The 18,932-nt window shown below is 48.6% G+C and overlaps 1 protein-coding gene across 2 annotated transcripts in view; it reads left to right on the plus strand.

The window, feature by feature from the left end:
• TEKT5 (tektin 5) overlaps window positions 1-18,932 on the plus strand; it is a 59,054-nt gene that overhangs the window by 25,235 nt on the left and 14,887 nt on the right. For both annotated transcript variants that reach the window (XR_015728042.1, XM_087870483.1), the window contains exon 7: window positions 792-1,014. Coding sequence is in view for 1 of the 2 variants with exons in the window: in XM_087870483.1 (XP_087726609.1) it covers window positions 792-1,014 (223 nt within the window). In the remaining variant the exon portion in view is untranslated. The remainder of the gene's footprint in view (window positions 1-791; window positions 1,015-18,932) is intronic.

Raw genomic sequence — 18,932 nt, forward strand, 5'->3', positions numbered from 1 at the left:
GACCCTGACAGGCATGTAATGCCTGCACTCCATCACCCTGTCCTTCCCTGGTTCAAGTCCCTCCTAGCACATACACCATGTGTAAATATCTTCTTTCTTTGATGTCCATCTTCGAAGCTCTGCTGGAAACAGCCCCGTGAGGACAGGGCTGTTGATGTTCTTGTGTCTGGCTCTATCCCAAGGGCCTGGAACAATGCTTGGCATGTGGTAGGCGTTCAGAGAACATTCGTTGAATGAGTGAGTCGGGGCAAGTAGCATGGCCACGTGCTCATCGCTGAATTGAAGGGGCTCTACAGCGGGCACTGACCCCAATGCCTGCTTCGTGGCCTGTCTCCGTGATTTTGGTGGTGGTAGTGAGAAGGGAGGGCTCTGGCGGAAAAGAGCTTTTCGAAGGAATCTCTCTCTCCTCCCCTACAACTCCCCAAGCGCCCTTTGGAAGATCAGCGCTCGCTAGGCTGCAGTTGCCTGCCCTGTAAAATGGGGTGGGGGGGTTGGATTAGCTCAGTGGTTCTCAATGGGGGGCAGTTGTTTCCTTCTCCCAAGGAACATTTGGCGATGATTTTTGGTTGTCATGACTGGAGGGACGGTACTGGGGCATTTAGCGGGCAGAGGGGCGCTGCTAAACTTCCAACAATGCCCAGAGTGACCCACCCAACAGAGAATGGTCCTGACCCAGACATCAAGAGTGCCCAGGGTGAGACTCTGGATTGGAGTTTCTCCAAGACCTGCAGTCCCCCCGCCCCCGCCCCAATTCCTGTCTTGTGTTAAGTTCATCCCTGTGCCTCCTGCAGGATCTCTGTGCCCGAGACCTGGGCCAAGTTCAGCAATGACAACATCAGGCACTCGCAGAACATGCGGGCCAACTCCATCCGGCTGCGCGAGGAGGCTGAGAACCTCTTTGAGAACTTGTCGGATCAAATGTGGAAGCAGTTTACCCACACCAACCTGGCCTTCAGCGCCCGCATCTCCGAGGTGACAGACGCAAAAAACAAGCTACAGACACAGCTGGCGAAGGTAAGCGAGATGCGCACGCACGGGGACCAGCGTCCTCCTGGATGAGTCCTCACCTGCATCGTGACAGTCTCGGCAGCATCTGGCCAAGCTGCCCACCCGCCCTTGGTGCTGAACCGGTCCTACCATCCCAGATCCAGGAGCCTGTCCCCCTGGAAGGGGCGGGACCTTGAATATCCCAGGGGGATTCCAGCAGCTGGGGTAGAGCCTTCCCTGCTGCCCTGAGGATGTGACGATGGAGCTTGGCCTGGCTGTTAGCAGGGCCCCCAAGAGGCTGCTGACGGCCCCCATGGTTCTTCACTCCGTCTGAGGGCCTTGCAGCGGAACGTGACCAGTGTGTATGGGTGCCGTTGTCAGAACCCCAGGAAATGGGCCCGAGCAGCTCTCTACCCACATCGGCATCTTTGGAAATTTAACCTTTTGACCTTCAAAGGCTTCCACAGCATCAGGGGTGAAGGATTGCCTAATTTTGTCACTATCTCCTGCTACTGCCATATTCCCTGCCCTTTCTACTGCTGCTGTGTGAATGCAGCATGCTGTCTCACACCTCTGGGGGTGGGGGTGGGCGTCCTTTCTGCCAGATGCTTGCCAGCCACTAGGAATGAAAGGAGGGGCCATACAAACAATTCCCTGGTCCCTCAGGGGACTGGCATTCTGCTGGGGGCTGTGAAATGTGCACAGGGCAAGGGCTTAGGGATGATAGTCTGATGGGGAGGTGGCAGGGGACTAGCCTTGAATTTGCATTCACAAAATGTTACAGATACAAAGATATGTTATATATATATTTGGGGGTGCAGTTGGTGGGCTGCATGCAAGGTTCAATGGAAATTGGACAGGGACAGTGTAAGCCCCCCACATACACCACCCTATAACCTCAGGTATGGAGGTGGCCAAGACAATGGAAGTTTCTAGGAAGAGGAAAGAACAAGGAGATGCATCAGGGTTTCTCATAGAGACCTTACATGGGGTGGCACAGGAGCAGGTCACTAGGGAGTTGGGCAGCCAAGGGATGGTGGGAAGAGTATTCCCGAGAGTGGCCAGTGAGTGCAGCGGACATGTGTGTGTTGAGGTTGGAGCACGGGGCAGGCTCAGGTCCTGGTAGGTCCTGGTGAGAAGTCCGGATTTTATGCTGAGAACAGTAGAGAGCCTTAGAAGGATTTTAAGCAGAAGGCGTTGGGATCCACTCACATCCTTAGGTGGATCTCTTTCCCTCCTGGATGGAACAGGGTTGCAGAGGTCAGGAGTGGCCACAAGGAGAGTGGTTAAGAGGCTCTGGAAGGTGTCTGGTGAGAAGGATGGCCACCCCTGCCACAGTGGCGGCATCAGACAGGAGAGGGAAGGGAGAGATATGAAATATCTTGAGAAGGCAGACTTGGCAGATGGACCTTCCCTCCCTCTTTGACTGAACATTTTTCTATTAATCTTCCCAAAACAGGGTTGAGAAACTTTTTTTCTGTAAAGGGCCAGGTCCTATTTTCAGCTCTGCAGGCCGTTCGGCTTCTGTCACAACGACTCCATTCTGCTCATGTAGACAGCCATAGACAGTATGTACACAAATGTGCACGGCTGTGTTCCAATAAAACTTTATTTGCAGAACTCGGCCGTGGGTCGGATGTGGCCCACAGGTTGCAGTTTGCTGACTACAAATGCAGTTTTACGTAGTTTATCCTTGCTCCTTCCACCCCATAGAGTGTGGGTACAAGCATGGACAGAGCGTGGTTACCCGGGTGTGAACCCTGGCTGCACCATCTCCAAAACCCTGGGCCATTTCCTTAACCTCTCTGTGCCTAAGTTTCCTCATCTGTAGAATGGGAATAATGATGGTTCTGACCTCAGGGCTGCCAGAAGGATTATCTGAGTCAATGTAGGGAAACCAGCTGAACCACAGTGCTTTGTCCACAGTAAGCACTGTGTCAGTGGCTATGATTTAACGTATTTAGTTGGTTTACTTGTCCACGTCTCTCCAGGACATTGACCCTGATTCATCTATGTAGTCCCACTACTTCGTGTACCACCTGGCACGTAGTAGACACCTTTAAATCGCTGATGAATGAGAGGACTCTACAATGTTGAGTTTCCTGTTGACACTTTTTAAAGAATGATCCATGAGTGAGTTAATGCTTTCAATTTCAAGCCTTTTTTTTCTTTCCCTTCCTTCCTTCCCTCCACCCTTCCTTCCTTACTTCCTTCCTTCCTTCCTTCTGGGGAAAAAAAAATGTCCTATTATTGCAGTGAAATAAACATAGCAAAAAACGTACATTGTCTTAGTCTGATCAAGCTGCTGTAACACAAATACCGTAGACTAGGTGGGTTATAAACAACAGACATTTATTTCTCGTGAGTCTAAGTATCAGGATCAAGCCCTGGGCAGTTTCAGTGTCCGGGGACAGCCTGTTTCTTGGTCTACAGACATTGTCTTCTCCCTGTGTCCTCACACAGTACAGTGGGGAGGGAGCTCTTCCAGGTCTGTCTTATCAGGGCACTAATCCCATTCGTGAGCCTACTGGTAACCTAATCACTCCTCCAAGACCCCACCTCTTTTTACTGTCACAATGAGGATTAGGTTTCGACATGAATTTTGGGAGACACACACGTTCAGTCCCTAGCAACCACTATGAAGTGTATAGTTCACTGGTGTGAAGTACCTTCACACTGTTGTGCAACCATCACCCCCGTCTGTCTCCAGAACATTTTCCCATCTTCCCAAGCTGAAAAGAACTCCTGTGTTTAATTAACTCCGTGCCCATTAAACGACTCCCCAGCGCCCTGGCAGCCACCACCCTCCTTCCTGTCTCTTATAAACTGACCACTCTGGGTCACACTTCCACACGAGTGGAATCATACACTCTTTGTCCTTTTGCGATGGGCTGATTTCAGTGAGCAGTGTGTCTGAGGTTCTTCCATGTAGCCGATCGTGTCAGAATGTCCGTCCTTTGCAAGGCTGGATAGTATCGCATCGGATGTGTGTGCTGTGTATTCCTTCTTCCTGGATGAGGGGGATGCTGGGGTGGCCTTTTGGTTAATTGTGCAAGCATTTTCTCTCTCTCTCTTTTTAAAAGATTTTATTGATTTATTTGAGAGAGAGAGGGCAACCGCACACAAGCAGGGGGAGGGCCAGAGGGAGAGGGAGAAGCAGGTTCCCCACTGAGCATGGAGCTGATGTGGGGCTTGATCCCAGGACCCTGAGATCATAACCTGAGCTGCGGTCAGACGCTTAACCAGCTGAGCCACCCGGGCGCCCCAAAGGAAGATCATTTTCTTTTGATGGGGAATTTCATATTGTGGGTCAAGCACAGTGCCTTGTCACATTTCGTGGCATGAAGTCTGAGGCCTGGAGGTGACTCGGGAAGCTTCTTTGTTGGGTCTCAGCGGCTGGTTTCTCATCTGTGGAACAGGGAACGAGAACTCCTACTTGATGACGTTACTTAGAGTTGATCAGCGCGTAGATTTCTGTGGCACCCTGAGCGCAGTGCTTGGCGCATGGTAAACATTCAATGAAAGGTAACTGTAAGCATTCATGTCATCATCAATGGGGAGAAAAAGGATATTTTGGGTGGCAGTGGGGCGCAAAGCCTTTTTCCTAAATTTCTCCAGGGAAGTTTGGAATTATTACTAACAGTCTCATCCACACTGATGAATTTTTGCAACTGTGTGGATTTTTATTAATATTCGTTATCTAATGACCAGCTGCTTTGCAAATAGGCCAGCACGCATGTGAAACACACCAAACCCCAGCCCGACACCACTGACAGTACTCCCTGAGTGAGGACTTGTCTTCTGGTTGGTGATGATCCCACACTGTGTTTTTCTAAGGCAATAAAAGGAGTTGATGGAACAAAAATAAATACATAGCAACCATGTCACCTTTCAATGGTTTGCTTCAGCTGGAGGATTAGAAACGCTCCCTTTAAAATTTTAACTGTTAATTGTTGAGCTCAGCCTGCTTCCCCTTGGCAAGGAGCATTTCTGGAGAATTCTAGGCCCCCATCCTCACCTGTGCTGCAAAGGTAGAATCCACTTCAAAAGGCCAGGTCTATGTAGTTCCCCATGCGGACTTTGAATCCAGCAGGGGTTTGGAGGTGCATAGACAGCCTTAGCTGTTCACTATGATCCTAGGGTTCCATCCCCAAAGCCACACCCCAAACCTTGTAACTTGGCCTAGACCTCATCCATGCACTTCATCCTTGCACTCTGGGGCCTGGGGTGTGTCCCAGGCATATTGACCTCGGCTAGAAGAGAGGCTGGTGACTTCTCTGGGCTGAAGCAGTTGATGACCTGGGAGCAGACTGCTGCCTTGAGAACCAATGCTTCCTGAGAGCTGCCCGGCCCTCCCTGGGACTCCAGATCAGCATAAGTCCCCACCTGTATCCAGCGACCCAGTTGAATATGCCTTGTAGGGGATGGACTCTTAATGTGGGGGAAAGGTGCAAGGGGTGGGGTATGGGGACACCGCTATAGAGCAGTGCTTATCCTGCAGTGTGGGAGCCAGGCCCTGGTCATGGCAAGTGACAGCGGGTGTAGCTCGAGCAACAAAGTGGTTCTTCCTTCAATCCTGTTTGAGTCCTCGAAATGTTCTCAAGGGGAAGTCCTGATCGCATGCTAGAATGCCTTCTCTGCCTCTTTTATTTTATTTTTTTTAAAAAGATTTTATTTATTTACTTGATAGAGAGACAGCCAGCTAGAAAGGGAACACAAGCAGGGGGAGTGGGAGAGGAAGAAGCAGACTCCCAGCGGAGGAGCCCAATACGGGGCTCGATCCCAGAACGCCGGGATCATGCCCTGAGCCAAAGGTAGACGCCCAACGACTGTGCTACCCAGGCGCCCCTCTCCGCCTCTTTTAAACAGAGTGCCAGCCTTGGGCTAAGAACCTGGGACAGATGGCAGCATCTAGCCAGAGTTTAAATAACGGGGTTTTACGTGCATCTCGTTTCATGCATTTTTATGGTTATTTGCACTTAAGGGGAATGATGCAGATTTTCCACTGATCAGAGTGATACAAAGTTTTATTTTTGAATAAATGCTTTTGAGGGTTTTTTTTTAACAGTTGATTTATAGAAAAGATTGTTCATATAGGATGAGTGGTGTGAGGGGGGTATGGTGGACATGGTTAGCGTGTTTGGTGGCAGCCTGACTCTTGGAAAACAGCAGTGTAGACCCGTGTGTGTCAGATAGTACTACGTGTGCAGTCCTGTAGATAGTACCTGGGTATGGCACTGAAAAGCTATTCTGGCTGAGCAGGTCTGCTGGACCTGAGGGTCTGCGTTTTGAACCAGTGGCGGTGGGGGGGGGGGGCATGCAACACCACCAGGAGGATGTAGCCAGAGTGTGGGAGTGTGAGTGTTGGAGTGTTGCTTTTAGGGCGAAGTTGGCTTTGACAGACATCTGGGTGAGCAGCTGTCTCCTTCCCTTCTCCTCTCTCCCTCCCTCTCTCCTCCCCTATTCCAGACTCAGTATTGAGGGAACCAAATCCTTCCAAAAGGCAAACCTCAGGCATCCGATTGAATCTGATCTGCCCTCATTGCATTTTGTTCCCAAGCTTCCAAGCCGAGCCCAGTCATCCCCTCTCTGATGGATCTTACCCTGTTACCCAGATCGCCTCACTTGTGCAGAGGCAGACGTCCCTCTGGGGTTTCTGCCACCCCTCGGTCATGCGAGCCCTTGAGTCAAAATCACATTTTCCCATCTTGGATGTGAATGTAGTTGGAGCAAACGAGGACGCTAGGAGCAGGGGGTCAGGATAAGCCAGAAGCATAGCCTCAGTCAGGTTGTCCAAAGAGATAAGTCGGATTCTTGACTTCCTCTCAACAGCTCTCTCCTTGAATGTGGTGTGGGCCTCCTTGTAGTTAGAGGCAGCAAACAGGAGCCAGCTTTCCCCTGAGGACGCCTCCTGCTGCATCGTTTCCCTCTGTGGCTCTGGCTTCCAGATGCTTCTAGAGGCTTCCAGTGGCTTCCAGGGGCTCTGACTTTCAGGTGCTCAGTCCCAAACCTTGGGGCCCACTTGGATGCCTCTCTTCCTCTCCCACCCCATGTCTGCTCCATCAGCAAATCCGGTTGGTTCTATTTTCAGAAGCTCACTGCTCCTCACTGCCCCTTCCTCCTCCACCCTGGCTGGGCCTCCACCATCTCTTGCCTGGATTACCGCTATGGCCTCCCTGCTGCCCTGTTTGCTTTTGATGGTACCCACGGATTAGCTGGCAGTTAGTTAAGAGGGCATTTGATTTACAGAGAACAAAAGTGCTACTGCTTTAGATTCCTCAGAAATCCTTGAGAGTTTGGCCTAAGAGTGCAGGTGACAGGCTCTCTTTGGGTAGCACCTGCCAGTGTCCATGGGTCACCATCCTCTCCTTGACTGGGCCTCTTTGCATCACTGCTGACTGGAGAATTCAGCAGCCCCTCACCTTTGCAAACCCAGCGCCTCACGAAATGCATGGTGCACCAGGCATGACGTAAATGCTGGCTGGGTGGTTTAAATCTGAGCACAAACACTAGGAGTCCGTGGGCTGGACTTGGCCCACCTATTCTTTGGCCCTTTTGGCTCCCCTTAGGTGCATGTTTTTTAGTGTACAATCTGAGAAGTTGTGACAAATAAATGTCATGAGGCCACCACCTCAATCAAGGTAGTGAACATATCAAAGGTTTCCTTGTGCCATTTTCTCATCTCTTTCTCCACCTCACCCTCACCCCCCACAACAACCAATCTGCTTTCTGTCCCTATAGATGAGTTTGCATTTTCTCGACTATTTTATAAAGGGAAACATACCATATGCACTTTTTTTTTCATTTGGCTTCTTTCACTCAGCATAATTGAGAGTCCTGGTTTACTCCTTATTGTTGAGCAGTGTGTGTTGTGTGGATAGTATATTGTACGTATCCACCCCTGGTATGTATTGTATCCACATACCTGAATTTGCTCATTCCATTCACCTGTTGAAGGACATGAGGGTTGTTTCCGGTTTGGGCTGTCATCTTCGAAGCTGCTATGGACATTCATGTCCATACATTTGTATGCACTCTCATAGAGGGTTTGTTTTTGTTTTTGTTTTTAACATTTTGGCAAAAAACAGAGATTTCACATAAAAGTTCAGATTTCCAGAATCTCTAGAGAAATGGGTAGCTCTAGCAACTCTGAGCTCAGGTTTCTACAGGGGAACAGCGGGCAGGAGCTGAGTGGGCACTGCATTTCTTTGCATAGGGCCTGGGCCCTCCAGTTTGCCTTGGTGTCACCACCACCCCTGTCATAGGCCACTGCACTCATCTGCATTACTCGCCTGGGTTCCAGTAGGCTCATGCATCGGCACGTTTTGCTCCACGCATGGGAGGAAATGCAGGAAAGCAGATGTATAAAGCAGTCAGGCATGGGAAGAGTTTAACAGAACACAGAGGGACTATGAATTTTAACCTTGAAAGCCTTTCTTTCACTCTGAGGTGTCTTTGGGGTTTTGCTTTCCAAGTGGTCATTAACACCAGCAGAACACCCTTCCCTGGGAGGCGGTGCCAGGGCAGGAAGTCACAGTGTCTGAGGGGTGAGGGCCCAAAGCCTGCGATCTGAGCACCCCAACTCCTACTGCCAGCCCCTCTGTTTGTCCAAGGAGGTCTGGAACCCATTGTGGAGTGGGAAATACTTTTGTGCTTTGCAAGCAGCCGGATCCCATCCAGCACCGGTACCCGCAGCCAAGCTACTGACGGCTCTTTCTAAAACTGGCCCAGCCCAGGGGAAGTGGAGCCCGCCCGCCTGCCCCTGTGGCTGAGGGCAGTCTGGTGAGGAGGGGCGGGGGCCAGGCCTTCAACATCGTTGCAGCTTTGTGAGAAAATTCCCCTTCCAGGTGCTCGCCATCAGCCTTTCCCACAGCACGAGGACTGGAAAGTGATGCTACTTTGCCTTTAACATCTATCTGACAGCGAGGCATCAAGTCTCGGGCAGGCTTTGAACCCCTAAAGACAAAAGAACTTAGTGAGACTTACCCTCTCTTCCCCATTTTCTCTCTTGTTCTGGTACCTTCTATTAATGGCGAGGGAGATTGGTTTTCCACTTGTGGCAATAAAACAGATCCCATTTCAAATACATTTGTCAGAGGCTGAAAAGGGAGTTGATTTGAAGAAAAATATGAAATCACTGTACAGATGGTAGGTGGGTATGGCAGGATAACTCAGGAAAACCTCAGGGCGGCATGTAATAGGTCTCTGCCTGACACCTTTGTGCCAAGAGGAATCAAAGACTCACCTGTGTCACGTGGGCATAAGTCTCCTTGCTGTACCTGGGCCACGTGTGCCTGAGGACACCCAGCAGGAGGGGCCCACGAGAGCTCAGGTGCGGGCAGTTCTGAGGGCAGGGTGATGGGGGGGGGGTCGGACTGTGTCACCAATTATCTGTCCTCAGTGACACTGAACAAATGGGAGAGAAACTGCTGGAATCAGGAAGAGCAAGCCGAGGTCCGGAGCTGGGAAGGTAGCCAACAAAGGCAGGAAGTTGGAGGGACCAGACAGGAGAGGGGGGAGGGAAGGGGAGAGAACCAGAAAGGCCCAGCTGGTGGTGGGCAGTACAAGTGAGGCTGTCTCGGGCTCACTTTGCGGCCACCACCAATACTCCGGGAAGCTCTTCCTTCCCTCCTCCCATCCGCGAGCTTCAGCTGGTGTCAGCCAATCATATGCTTCTTCAGCTGGTGTCAGCCAATCATATGCTTGAACTGGAAGCTGAGGGTGGGGCAATCACTGGGATTGGTTGCAGCTGAGACAGGAAGACTATAAGATGCTGCCTGGTGGAGGTGGAGAGTTGCCTTGGTCTCACCTGGGTCCCAGCGGTTTCCTATTTCTTCCAGGTAGTAGCTCATCCGCTTATGGGTCCTTGGCTGTATGCACACTCGGGACCTGCTGCCCGGCTTCATGTACACTGCATTGCATCTGCTTACCTTGTCCTGGTCCAGATTCCCCCAGCCTCTCCACATTCTGCTTCCCCCACGTGTGAGCCCCATGGTGCAGGGCAGATGGCAGCGTTCAGTTCTGGCCCTAGAACTTCCTGGCTAAGTGGCCAAGGCCCCCTGGCTTCGCCTGTGTGCCGTAGTTTTCCCCTTCTGCAGAATGGGAGCAGTAATGGTTGGCAGATATTTGTGAGAATGACAATAGCTGTGTTGGCCACCGTGCTGGCGCTCCATGAATATCAGCTGGAAAGATGGTAAAAAGCCTGGTCTCATGTCTGATGTGGAGGGAGGAGCAAGCAAAGTGGCAGAAAGAACAGGTGTCTGGAGTCAGAAGACCAGGGATGAATGTTGGTAGAGCTGAGAGATCTTGGGAAATTAAGTAACTCCTCTGAATCTCTGAGTCTTAATGTATAAGGCAGGAGTAATCCTGCCAGCTGTGAGATCAGAGGGGAAGGTACAGGTGAGAGGTTCTCGAGCTTGGCTGCACACTGGGATCACCCAGATGCCCGGGTCTCACCTCTAGGGATTCTTTTTTTTTTTTTTTTTTTTTTTTTTTCTGCTGATGATGGTTTTATTTTATTTTTTTTTTTTTATTAATAATGATTTTTTATTATATTATGTTAGTCACCATACAGTACATCCCCGGTTTTCGATGTAAGGCTCGATGATTCATTAGTTGTGTATAACACCCAGTGCACCATGCAATATGTGCCCTCCTTACTACCCATCACCGGTCTATCCCATTCCCCCACCCCCCTCCCCTCTGTAGCCCTCAGTTTGTTTCTCATAGTCCATAGTCTCTCATGTTTCATTCCCCCTTCTGATTACCCCCCCTTTCTTTATCCCTTTCTTCCCCTACTGATCATTCTAGTTCTTATGTTCCATAGATGAGAGAAATCATATGATAGTTGTCTTTCTCTGCTTGACTTATTTCACTAAGCATTATCTCCTCCAGTGCCGTCCATGTTGTAGCAAATGTTGAGAACTCGTTCTTTCGGATAGCTGAGTAATATTCCATTGTATATATGGACCACAACTTCTTAATCCAGTCATCTGTTGAAGGGCATCTCGGCTCCTTCCATGATTTAGCTATTGTGGACATTGCTGCTATGAACATTGGGGTGCATATGGCCCTTCTCTTCACTACGTCTGTATCTTTGGGGTAAATACCCAGTAGTGCAATGGCTGGATCATAGGGTAGCTCAATTTTTAACTTTTTAAGGGACCTCCACACGGTTTTCCAGAGTGGCTGTACCAACTTGCATTCCCACCAACAATGTAGGAGGGATCCCCTTTCTCCACATCCTCTCCAACAATTGTTGTTTCTTGCCTTGTCTATTTTTGCCATTCTAACTGGCGTAAGGTGGTATCTCAGTGTGGTTTTGATTTGAATTTCCTTGATGGCTAATGATTTTGAACATTTTTTCATGTGTCTGTTAGCCATTTGTATGTCTTCATTGGAAAAGTGTCTGTTCATATCTTCTGCCCATTTTTTGATTTGTTTATTTGTTTCTCGTGTATTGAGTTTGAGAAGTTCTTTGTAGATCTTGGATACCAGTCCTTTATCTGTAGTGTCATTTGCAAATATATTCTCCCATTCCGTGGGCTGCCTCTTAGTTTTTCTGACTGTTTCCTTGGATGTGCAGAAACTTTTAATCTTGATGAAGTCCCATAAATTCATTTTATCTTTTGTTTCTTTTGCCTTTGGGGATGTGTCATGAAAAAGGTTGCTTAGGCTGATGTCGTAGAGGTTGCTGCCTATGTTCTCCTCTAGAATTTTGATGGATTCCTGTCTCACATCGAGGTCTTTCATCCATTTGGAGTTTATTTTTGTGTATGGTGTGAGATAGTGGTCAAGTTTCATTCTTTTGCACGTAGCTGTCCAATTTTCCCAGCACCATTTATTGAAGAGACTGTCTTTTTCCCACCGGATGTTTTTTCCTGCTTTATCAAATATTAGTTGCCCAAAGAGCTGAGGGTCCATTTCTGGGCTCTCTATTCTGTTCCATTGGTCTATGTGTCTGTTTTTGTGCCAGTACCATGCTGTCTTTGTGATCACAGCTTTGTAGTACAGCTCGAAATCCGGCATTGTGATGCCCCCAGCTTTGTTTTTCCTTTTCAACAGTTCCTTGGAGATTCGGGGTCTTTTCTGGTTCCATACAAATTTAAGGACTATTTGTTCCAGTTCTTTGAAAAACGTTCTCGGTATTTTGATCGGGATAGCATTGAAAGTGTAGATTGCTCTGGGTAGCATGGACATTTTAACTATGTTAATTCTTCCGATCCATGAGCATGGAATATCTTTCCATCTTTTTATGTCTTCCTCAATGTCTTTTAAGAGTGATTTATAGTTTCTAGAATAAAGGTCCTTTACATCTCTGGTTAAGTTAATTCCAAGGTAACGTATGGTTTTTGGTGCTATTGTAAATGGGATGGATTCCCTGATTTCTCTTTCTTCGTTCTCGTTATTCGTGTACAGAAATGCAACTGATTTCTGAGCATTGATTTTGTATCCCGCCACGTTACTGAATTGCTCTATAACTTCTAATAGTTTGGGAGTGGCTTCTTTTGGGTTTTCCATATAGAGTATCATGTCGTCTGCGAAGAGAGACATTTTGACTTCTTCTTTGCCGATTTGAATACCTTTGATCCCTTTTTGTTGTCTGATTGCTGTTGCAAGGACTTCTAGTACTATGTTGAATAATAGTGGCGAGAGTGGGCATCCTTGTCGTGTTCCTGATCTTAAGGGAAAGGCTTCCAGCTTTTCCCCATTGAGAATAATATTTGCAGTAGGCTTTTCATAGATGGCTTTTATGAGATTGAGAAATGTACCTTCTATTCCTACACTCTGAAGGGTTTTAATCAGGAAAGGATGCTGTATTTTGTCAAATGCTTTTTCGGCATCGATTGAGAGGATCATATGGTTCTTGAGTCTTTTCTTGTTGATATGATGTATCACGCTGATTGATTTGCGAATATTGAACCACGCTTGCATCCCAGGTATGAATCCCACTTGATCGTGGTGGATAATCCTTTTAATGAACTGTTGGATTCTATTAGCAAGTATCTTGTTGAGGATTTTGGCGTCCATATTCATTAGGGAAATCGGTCTGTAATTCTCCTTTTTGAGGGGGTCTTTGCCTGGTTTGGGGATCAATGTAATATTGGCCTCATAGAATGAGTTTGGTAGCTTTCCTTCTGTTTCTATTTTTTGAAAAAGCTTTAGGAGAATAGGTATTATTTCTTCTTTGAATGTTTGGTAGAATTCCCCAGGAAAACCGTCCGGGCCTGGAGTTTTGTTATTTGGAAGGTTGTTTATCACTGACTCAATTTCTTCATAATTAATTGGCCTGTTTAAGAAATCAATTTCTTCCGGTTTCAATCTTGGTAGTTTATAGGTTTCCAGGAAGGATTCCATCTCTTCCAGATTGCTTAGTTTATTGGCATATAGCTGTTGATAAAAATTTCTAATAATCCTTCCAATTTCAATGGTGTTCGTCGTGACCTCTCCTTTTTCATTCATAATTTTAATAATCTGGGTCCTTTCTCTTTTCTTTTGGATAAGTCTTGCCAGTGGTCTGTCAATTTTATTGATTCTCTCCAAGAACCAGCTTCTAGTCCTGTTGATCTGCTCTACTGTACTTCTGGTTTCTGCTTGATTGATTTCAGCTTTAATTTTGGTCAACTGCTTCCTTGTGCGTGGATTAGGCCTGTCCCTCTGTTGCTGTTCCAGCTTCTTGAGGTGAGAATATAAAAACTGCATTTTAGATTTTTCTATTCTTTTGAGTGAGGCTTGGATGGCTATGTATTTCCCCCTTAGGACTGCCTTTGCAGTATCCCATAGGTTTTGGACTGTTGTATTTTCATTCTCATTGGTCTCCATAATTTGTTTAATTTGATTTTTGATTTCCTGGTTTATCGAGTCATTCCTGAGCAGGATGGTTCTTAGTCTCCAAGTGTTTGAGTTTCTTCCAAATTTTTCCTTGTGGTTGAGTTCCAATTTCAGAGCGTTGTGGTCTGAGAATATGCAGGGGATAATTTCAATCTTTTGGTATCGGCTGAGACCTGTTTTGTGTCCCAGAACATGGTCTATTCTTGAAAATGTTCCATGGGCATTAGAATAGAATGAGTATTCTTTGGTTCTGGGGTGTAGTGTTCTATATATATCTAAGAGGTCCAACTCGTCGAGTATGGCATTCAAAGCCTTTGATTCTTTGCTTAGTTTTTGCCAGGGTGTTCTGTCTATTTCTGAGAGTGGAGTGTTGAGGTCCCCTACTATTAATGTATTTTTATCTATATGTCTCTTTATTCTGGTTAAGAGTTGCCTTGTGTATCTTGCTGCTCCCCTGTTGGGGGCATATATATTTATAATTGTCATATCCACTTGTTGAATACTTCCTTTAAGAATAATATAGTGCCCTTCTGCATCTCTAACTATAGTCTGTAGTTTAAAATCCAATTTATCTGATATGAGAATTGCTACCCCAGCTTTCTTTTGAGGTCCATTTGCGTGAAAGATGGTACTCCATCCCCTTACTCTCAGTCTGAATGCATCTTTGGGTTCGAAATGAGTCTCTTGTAGACAGCAAATGGATGGGTCATTTCTTTTTATCCAATCTGCAACCCTGTGGCGTTTGAAACCAGAATTTAAACCATTAATGTTCAGGCTGAGTACTGAGAGATATGCTTTTAATTCTGCCATGTTGTCAGTAAAGTCTTTGTTTATATTGGCTGTGACTTTCTGTTTTGTATCACTCTTGGGGCCTTTTTACTTTTATAGAACCCCCCGTAATACCTCCTGTAGGGCTGGTTTCGTGGTTACGAAATTGGCTAGTGACTGTCGATTCTGAAATGTCTTTATTTCTCCATCAATTCTGAATGACAGCCTTGCTGGATAAAGGATCCTTGGTTGCATGTTTTTCTCTGAAAGAGCTTTAAAAATGCTCCCCCAACCCTTTCTCTCATTCCAGGTCTGTGTAGACAGGTCTGATGTAATTCTGATGCCTTTGCCTTGGTACGTGAGAAATTTCTTTGCCCTGGCCGCTTTCAATACTGTATCCTTGGATCTCATATTTGCGAGTTGCACTATGACGTGACGTGGTGTAGGTCTGTCATGGTTGAGCTTGGGAGGGGTCCTCTCTGCCTCTTGGACACGAATTTTTGTTTCCCTTGCTAGATTAGGGAAGTTTTCAGCTACAATTTGTTCAAATATCTCTTCTAGACCTCTGTTTTTCTCCACCCCCTCGGGGATGCCGATGATTCTAACATTGGATCGTTTCGTTGAGTCAGTAATCTCCCGTAGCCAACATTCGTGGGCGTGGATTTTTTTAAGACCATCTTCTATTTTTAATTTTTCCTCTATTAACCCATCCTCCAATTCACTAACCCTTTCCTCCGCTTCTGTGACCCTGGCCGTCAGAGCCTCTAGTTTTGCCTGCATTTGGCTCATAGAATTTTTAATTTCTGTCAAATTCGCTCTCATTTCCGCCCTTAGGGATTGTATATTCTCAGTAATATTTTCCTGAATACTTTTTTCAAGTCTACTCATTATCTTGACCATTGTTACTCTGAATTCCATTTCTGATAATTTGGTTACATCCATATCCGTTACTTCTGTGGCAGAGGCCCCTGACTCACTGTCCTTTCTTTGCTGGGGGGGGCTTCTCCTTCTTGTCATTCTGATGAAGAGAGGTTGCGGGGTTTCCAGAGCCCAAAATTATTGACTGGGTCCCAGGCCGTGCCCCTTGTTTTATAGGGATCTTAGAGATGTGGGCTTCTTCTTTAAAGATTTTATTTATTTACTTATCTGAGAGAGGGAGACAGACAGCAAGAACGAAACAGAAGCAGGGGAGTGAGAGAGGAAGAAGCAGGCTCCCAGCGGAGGAGCCCGATGAGGGACTCCTTTCCGGAACGCTGGGATCACGCCCTAAGCTGAAGGCAGGCGCTCAATGACTGCGCCACCCAGGCGCCTGGGTTGTGGGCTTCTTGATTTTTCAGCCTGCCTTCTGTGTTCTGGGGGAGGGGCCTGCCGCGCCGATACTCAGGCAACCCTGTTTGGGTAGAGTCTCCGTGCCCCTGCGAGGGAGGATGGGGATGGGCACTCTCTGAGCCGGTATTTCCAGGCTTTTGTTCTCTGGCGGCTTTCCCTGGCGGCCGGCTATGCCTCTTCTGAGGGTCAGAGCAGCAGAGGCTGCATTGTCGCAGAACAGAGGGATTGCGGCCCGTTCTCCACTGATGTTCTGGCCACTTTAACTCTGTTACTGTTGGTGCTGCTCAACCCTGCGGCGTCCCGGGATGTGCGCACCAACTCGGCGACCCTGCCCTCACTTCCAGGGCCGGCGCGTCTCTGTCCTTTGTGTTTCTAATGCCGCCAGCCACCGGCCGCCCCGTCTCTGTCCTTTGTGTTTCTAATGCCGCCAGCCACCGGCCGCCCCGCGCGCTCCCGGGTCTCCCGGTCTCAGTCTATGCCCGGTGAGCACACCTCGATTCCGGAGTTTCGTGAGAAGCCTGGTGGCGCGCGCACCCGGTTCAGGGTCTCAGTCTGCTGTTTCGCGGGTGCCGACCGCGAGTCCGCCCGCTCCCCCGTGCAGGTGGCCCGCCAGCCGCCAGCCGCCCCGCGCGCGCTCCGGGAGTTCCCGGTCTCAGTCTGGATCCCGTGAGCACACCGGGATTCCGGTGTTCCGGGAGATGCCTGGTGGCGCGCGCGTTCACGGCTCACCGGTCTCAGTCCGCTCTCTCGCGGGTACCCTCTGTGTGTCTTCCCGCTCCCCCGTGCAGGTGGCTGCCGCTTCCCGGCGCCCAAACACGGCGGCTCCCTCCCCCTTCCGTTTATCTTCCGATATCCGTGCACGGTTTACAGCTCCCCTCTTGGTACCTCAATACTCAGCGCTGGAGATGTTCATTTGTAGAGATCCAGATGCATCATCCTGCGTCTCAGGCTGATTCCGTGGTTATTTAGGCTGGTCTGGTACCTATCCAGCTCGACTCAGGGGACCGGCTGAAAAAGGGGTCCCCTACTCCTCCGCCATCTTAACTCCCATCGCCTACCTCTAGGGATTCTGATTTAAGTGGTTGGGGTGTGGCCTGGCTATCCAACCTTTTAAACTTCCTGATCCAAGAGGTTCCAAGTATAGTGTTTCTCAGAGTGTGGTCCTTGGACCAACAGCATCAGCATCACCCAGTACCATGTTTGAAATGCAAATTCCTGGGCTCCATTCCAGCCCTTCTGAATCAGAAACTCTGAGGTCCATCCATCTGCATTTTAACAAGTTCCTCTAGGTGTGTCTCCCAGGTGTAGACATGCAACAAATATTTACTTCCCTCCCTCCCTGAAGCAGATACTCACTTAGCACATCTGAGGATCCAACATGAAAGAGACAAGATCTCTGCCCTCAAGGGGGCTTATGTTCTAATGGGGGAGACTAGTTTTCAAAAATAAACACAATTAAAAATTGTAATACATGTTAAGGAGACGCTTGAAGACCTGAGCTAGTGGATTCCCATGGATTTTCACACTCACACAAGTGTCCCCTCTAGCAGGGAGCCTCCGCCAGTTTCTAATCCCCTCCAGGAGTTGCAGGACCCCCGACCTCAGACGGCCTCTCTGCAGCTGGTGCTTGCATTGGCTTGGCACTGTCTGAAGGCAGCTGGCCACCTCTGGACGGCAGTGACTGGGAGCCGGCCTTAGTCAACATCTATCCTCCTCCTCACCTGGGGTGAATTTCCTCCCCGGTGGCATTTGCCAATGTCTGGAGACATTTAGGTCATTACAACTGGGAGGGCGGTGAGCTAACAGTTAGTGGGTAGAAACCCAGGCTACTGCTAAACACTCCACAAGGCACAGAACAGCCCCCAGAGCAAAGAAGTATGTGTCTCCAAGTGTCAAGGTGCCACGTTCAGGACACCATGCTCTGGAGATATCAGGACCTGAATTTCTGGTGAGGTCACTCTGGAGCACTCCTGTCCTTTCTCTCCTTGCTTCTGGGCTTGGCTGCACTTGAAAACCTTCCACCATTTGACCAGCAAAAGGATTCCAATCCGCCTCTCCCACCCTGAGCTGGGAAAGCTGCCCTTGAGCCGGGCACCTCCTTGGCTTCACGCAGTTTGGAAAACAATGAATTTGCGAGGTTGCACAAAGCAGCCGCAAGCCTAAGGCTGGCTGGAACTGCTAAATCCATTTTTCCCTCCACATCAAAAATCCTTTCCTGGCCTTAGACGCTTTCTCTGCTGTCACAAGACGCAGGCAGATAGTTTTACATGGCAAACAACCCCGCCAGACCCATCCCCCCTTTCAAAGCCTCTGGGTGGATTTCTGTTCCAGCCAGGAATATCAGCGCACTTTTCCGCTGAGCTGCGAGGTTGGTTTCGGCCGAGGCAGACCTGGCAATTGTCTTTCACACCTCACACATGGCCAGAGCCCATTTCCAGCATGGACCTCACCCTTTCCCCACACACGGGGCTGGGGTGGGTGCTTGGGCTTTGCCCTCATCTGCTCCCCTGCGAGAGCTGAGGGTGGCTGATCACAGTCTGAGTCTGGTCAGCCATCAGGCTGCAAACAGGAGAAAGAAAAGATTTCACTCTAAAGACTAAGCTTACTGTGAGCAGAGGGGTCTCCGTGGTTTTCTTGTGTTAAGTCCTCTTTCTCTCCTGCAGCCTTATAAAGAAGGAATCCTTTTTAGCCCCGTTTTACAGATGAGGAAACCAAGGTCGAGTGACTTGCCTAAGGCCTGTCCCACCCCAGCTAGTAGATGGCAGGGCCAGGATTTGCGTCCAGGTGTCTTGCTGCAGAGTTCCTGGTTGGAGTTAATGTGAACATCCCCCCACTCCCCTGGGGACAGCATAAGACTACTAATAATGGCAATGGCTAATAATAACAGGCAACATTTAGGGATGCCTGGGTGCCTCAGTTGATTAAGAGACCAACTCGATTTCGGCTCAGGTCATGGTCACGGGAGGCTCTCTGCTCAGCGGGGAGTCTGCTTGAGGATTCAGTCCCTCTGCTCCTCC

Source organism: Ursus americanus, chromosome 2, assembly GCF_024610735.1.
Source record: "Ursus americanus isolate L20-20 chromosome 2, mUrsAme1.1.p, whole genome shotgun sequence".
In the NCBI taxonomy this organism is placed as follows: Eukaryota; Metazoa; Chordata; class Mammalia; order Carnivora; family Ursidae; genus Ursus; species Ursus americanus.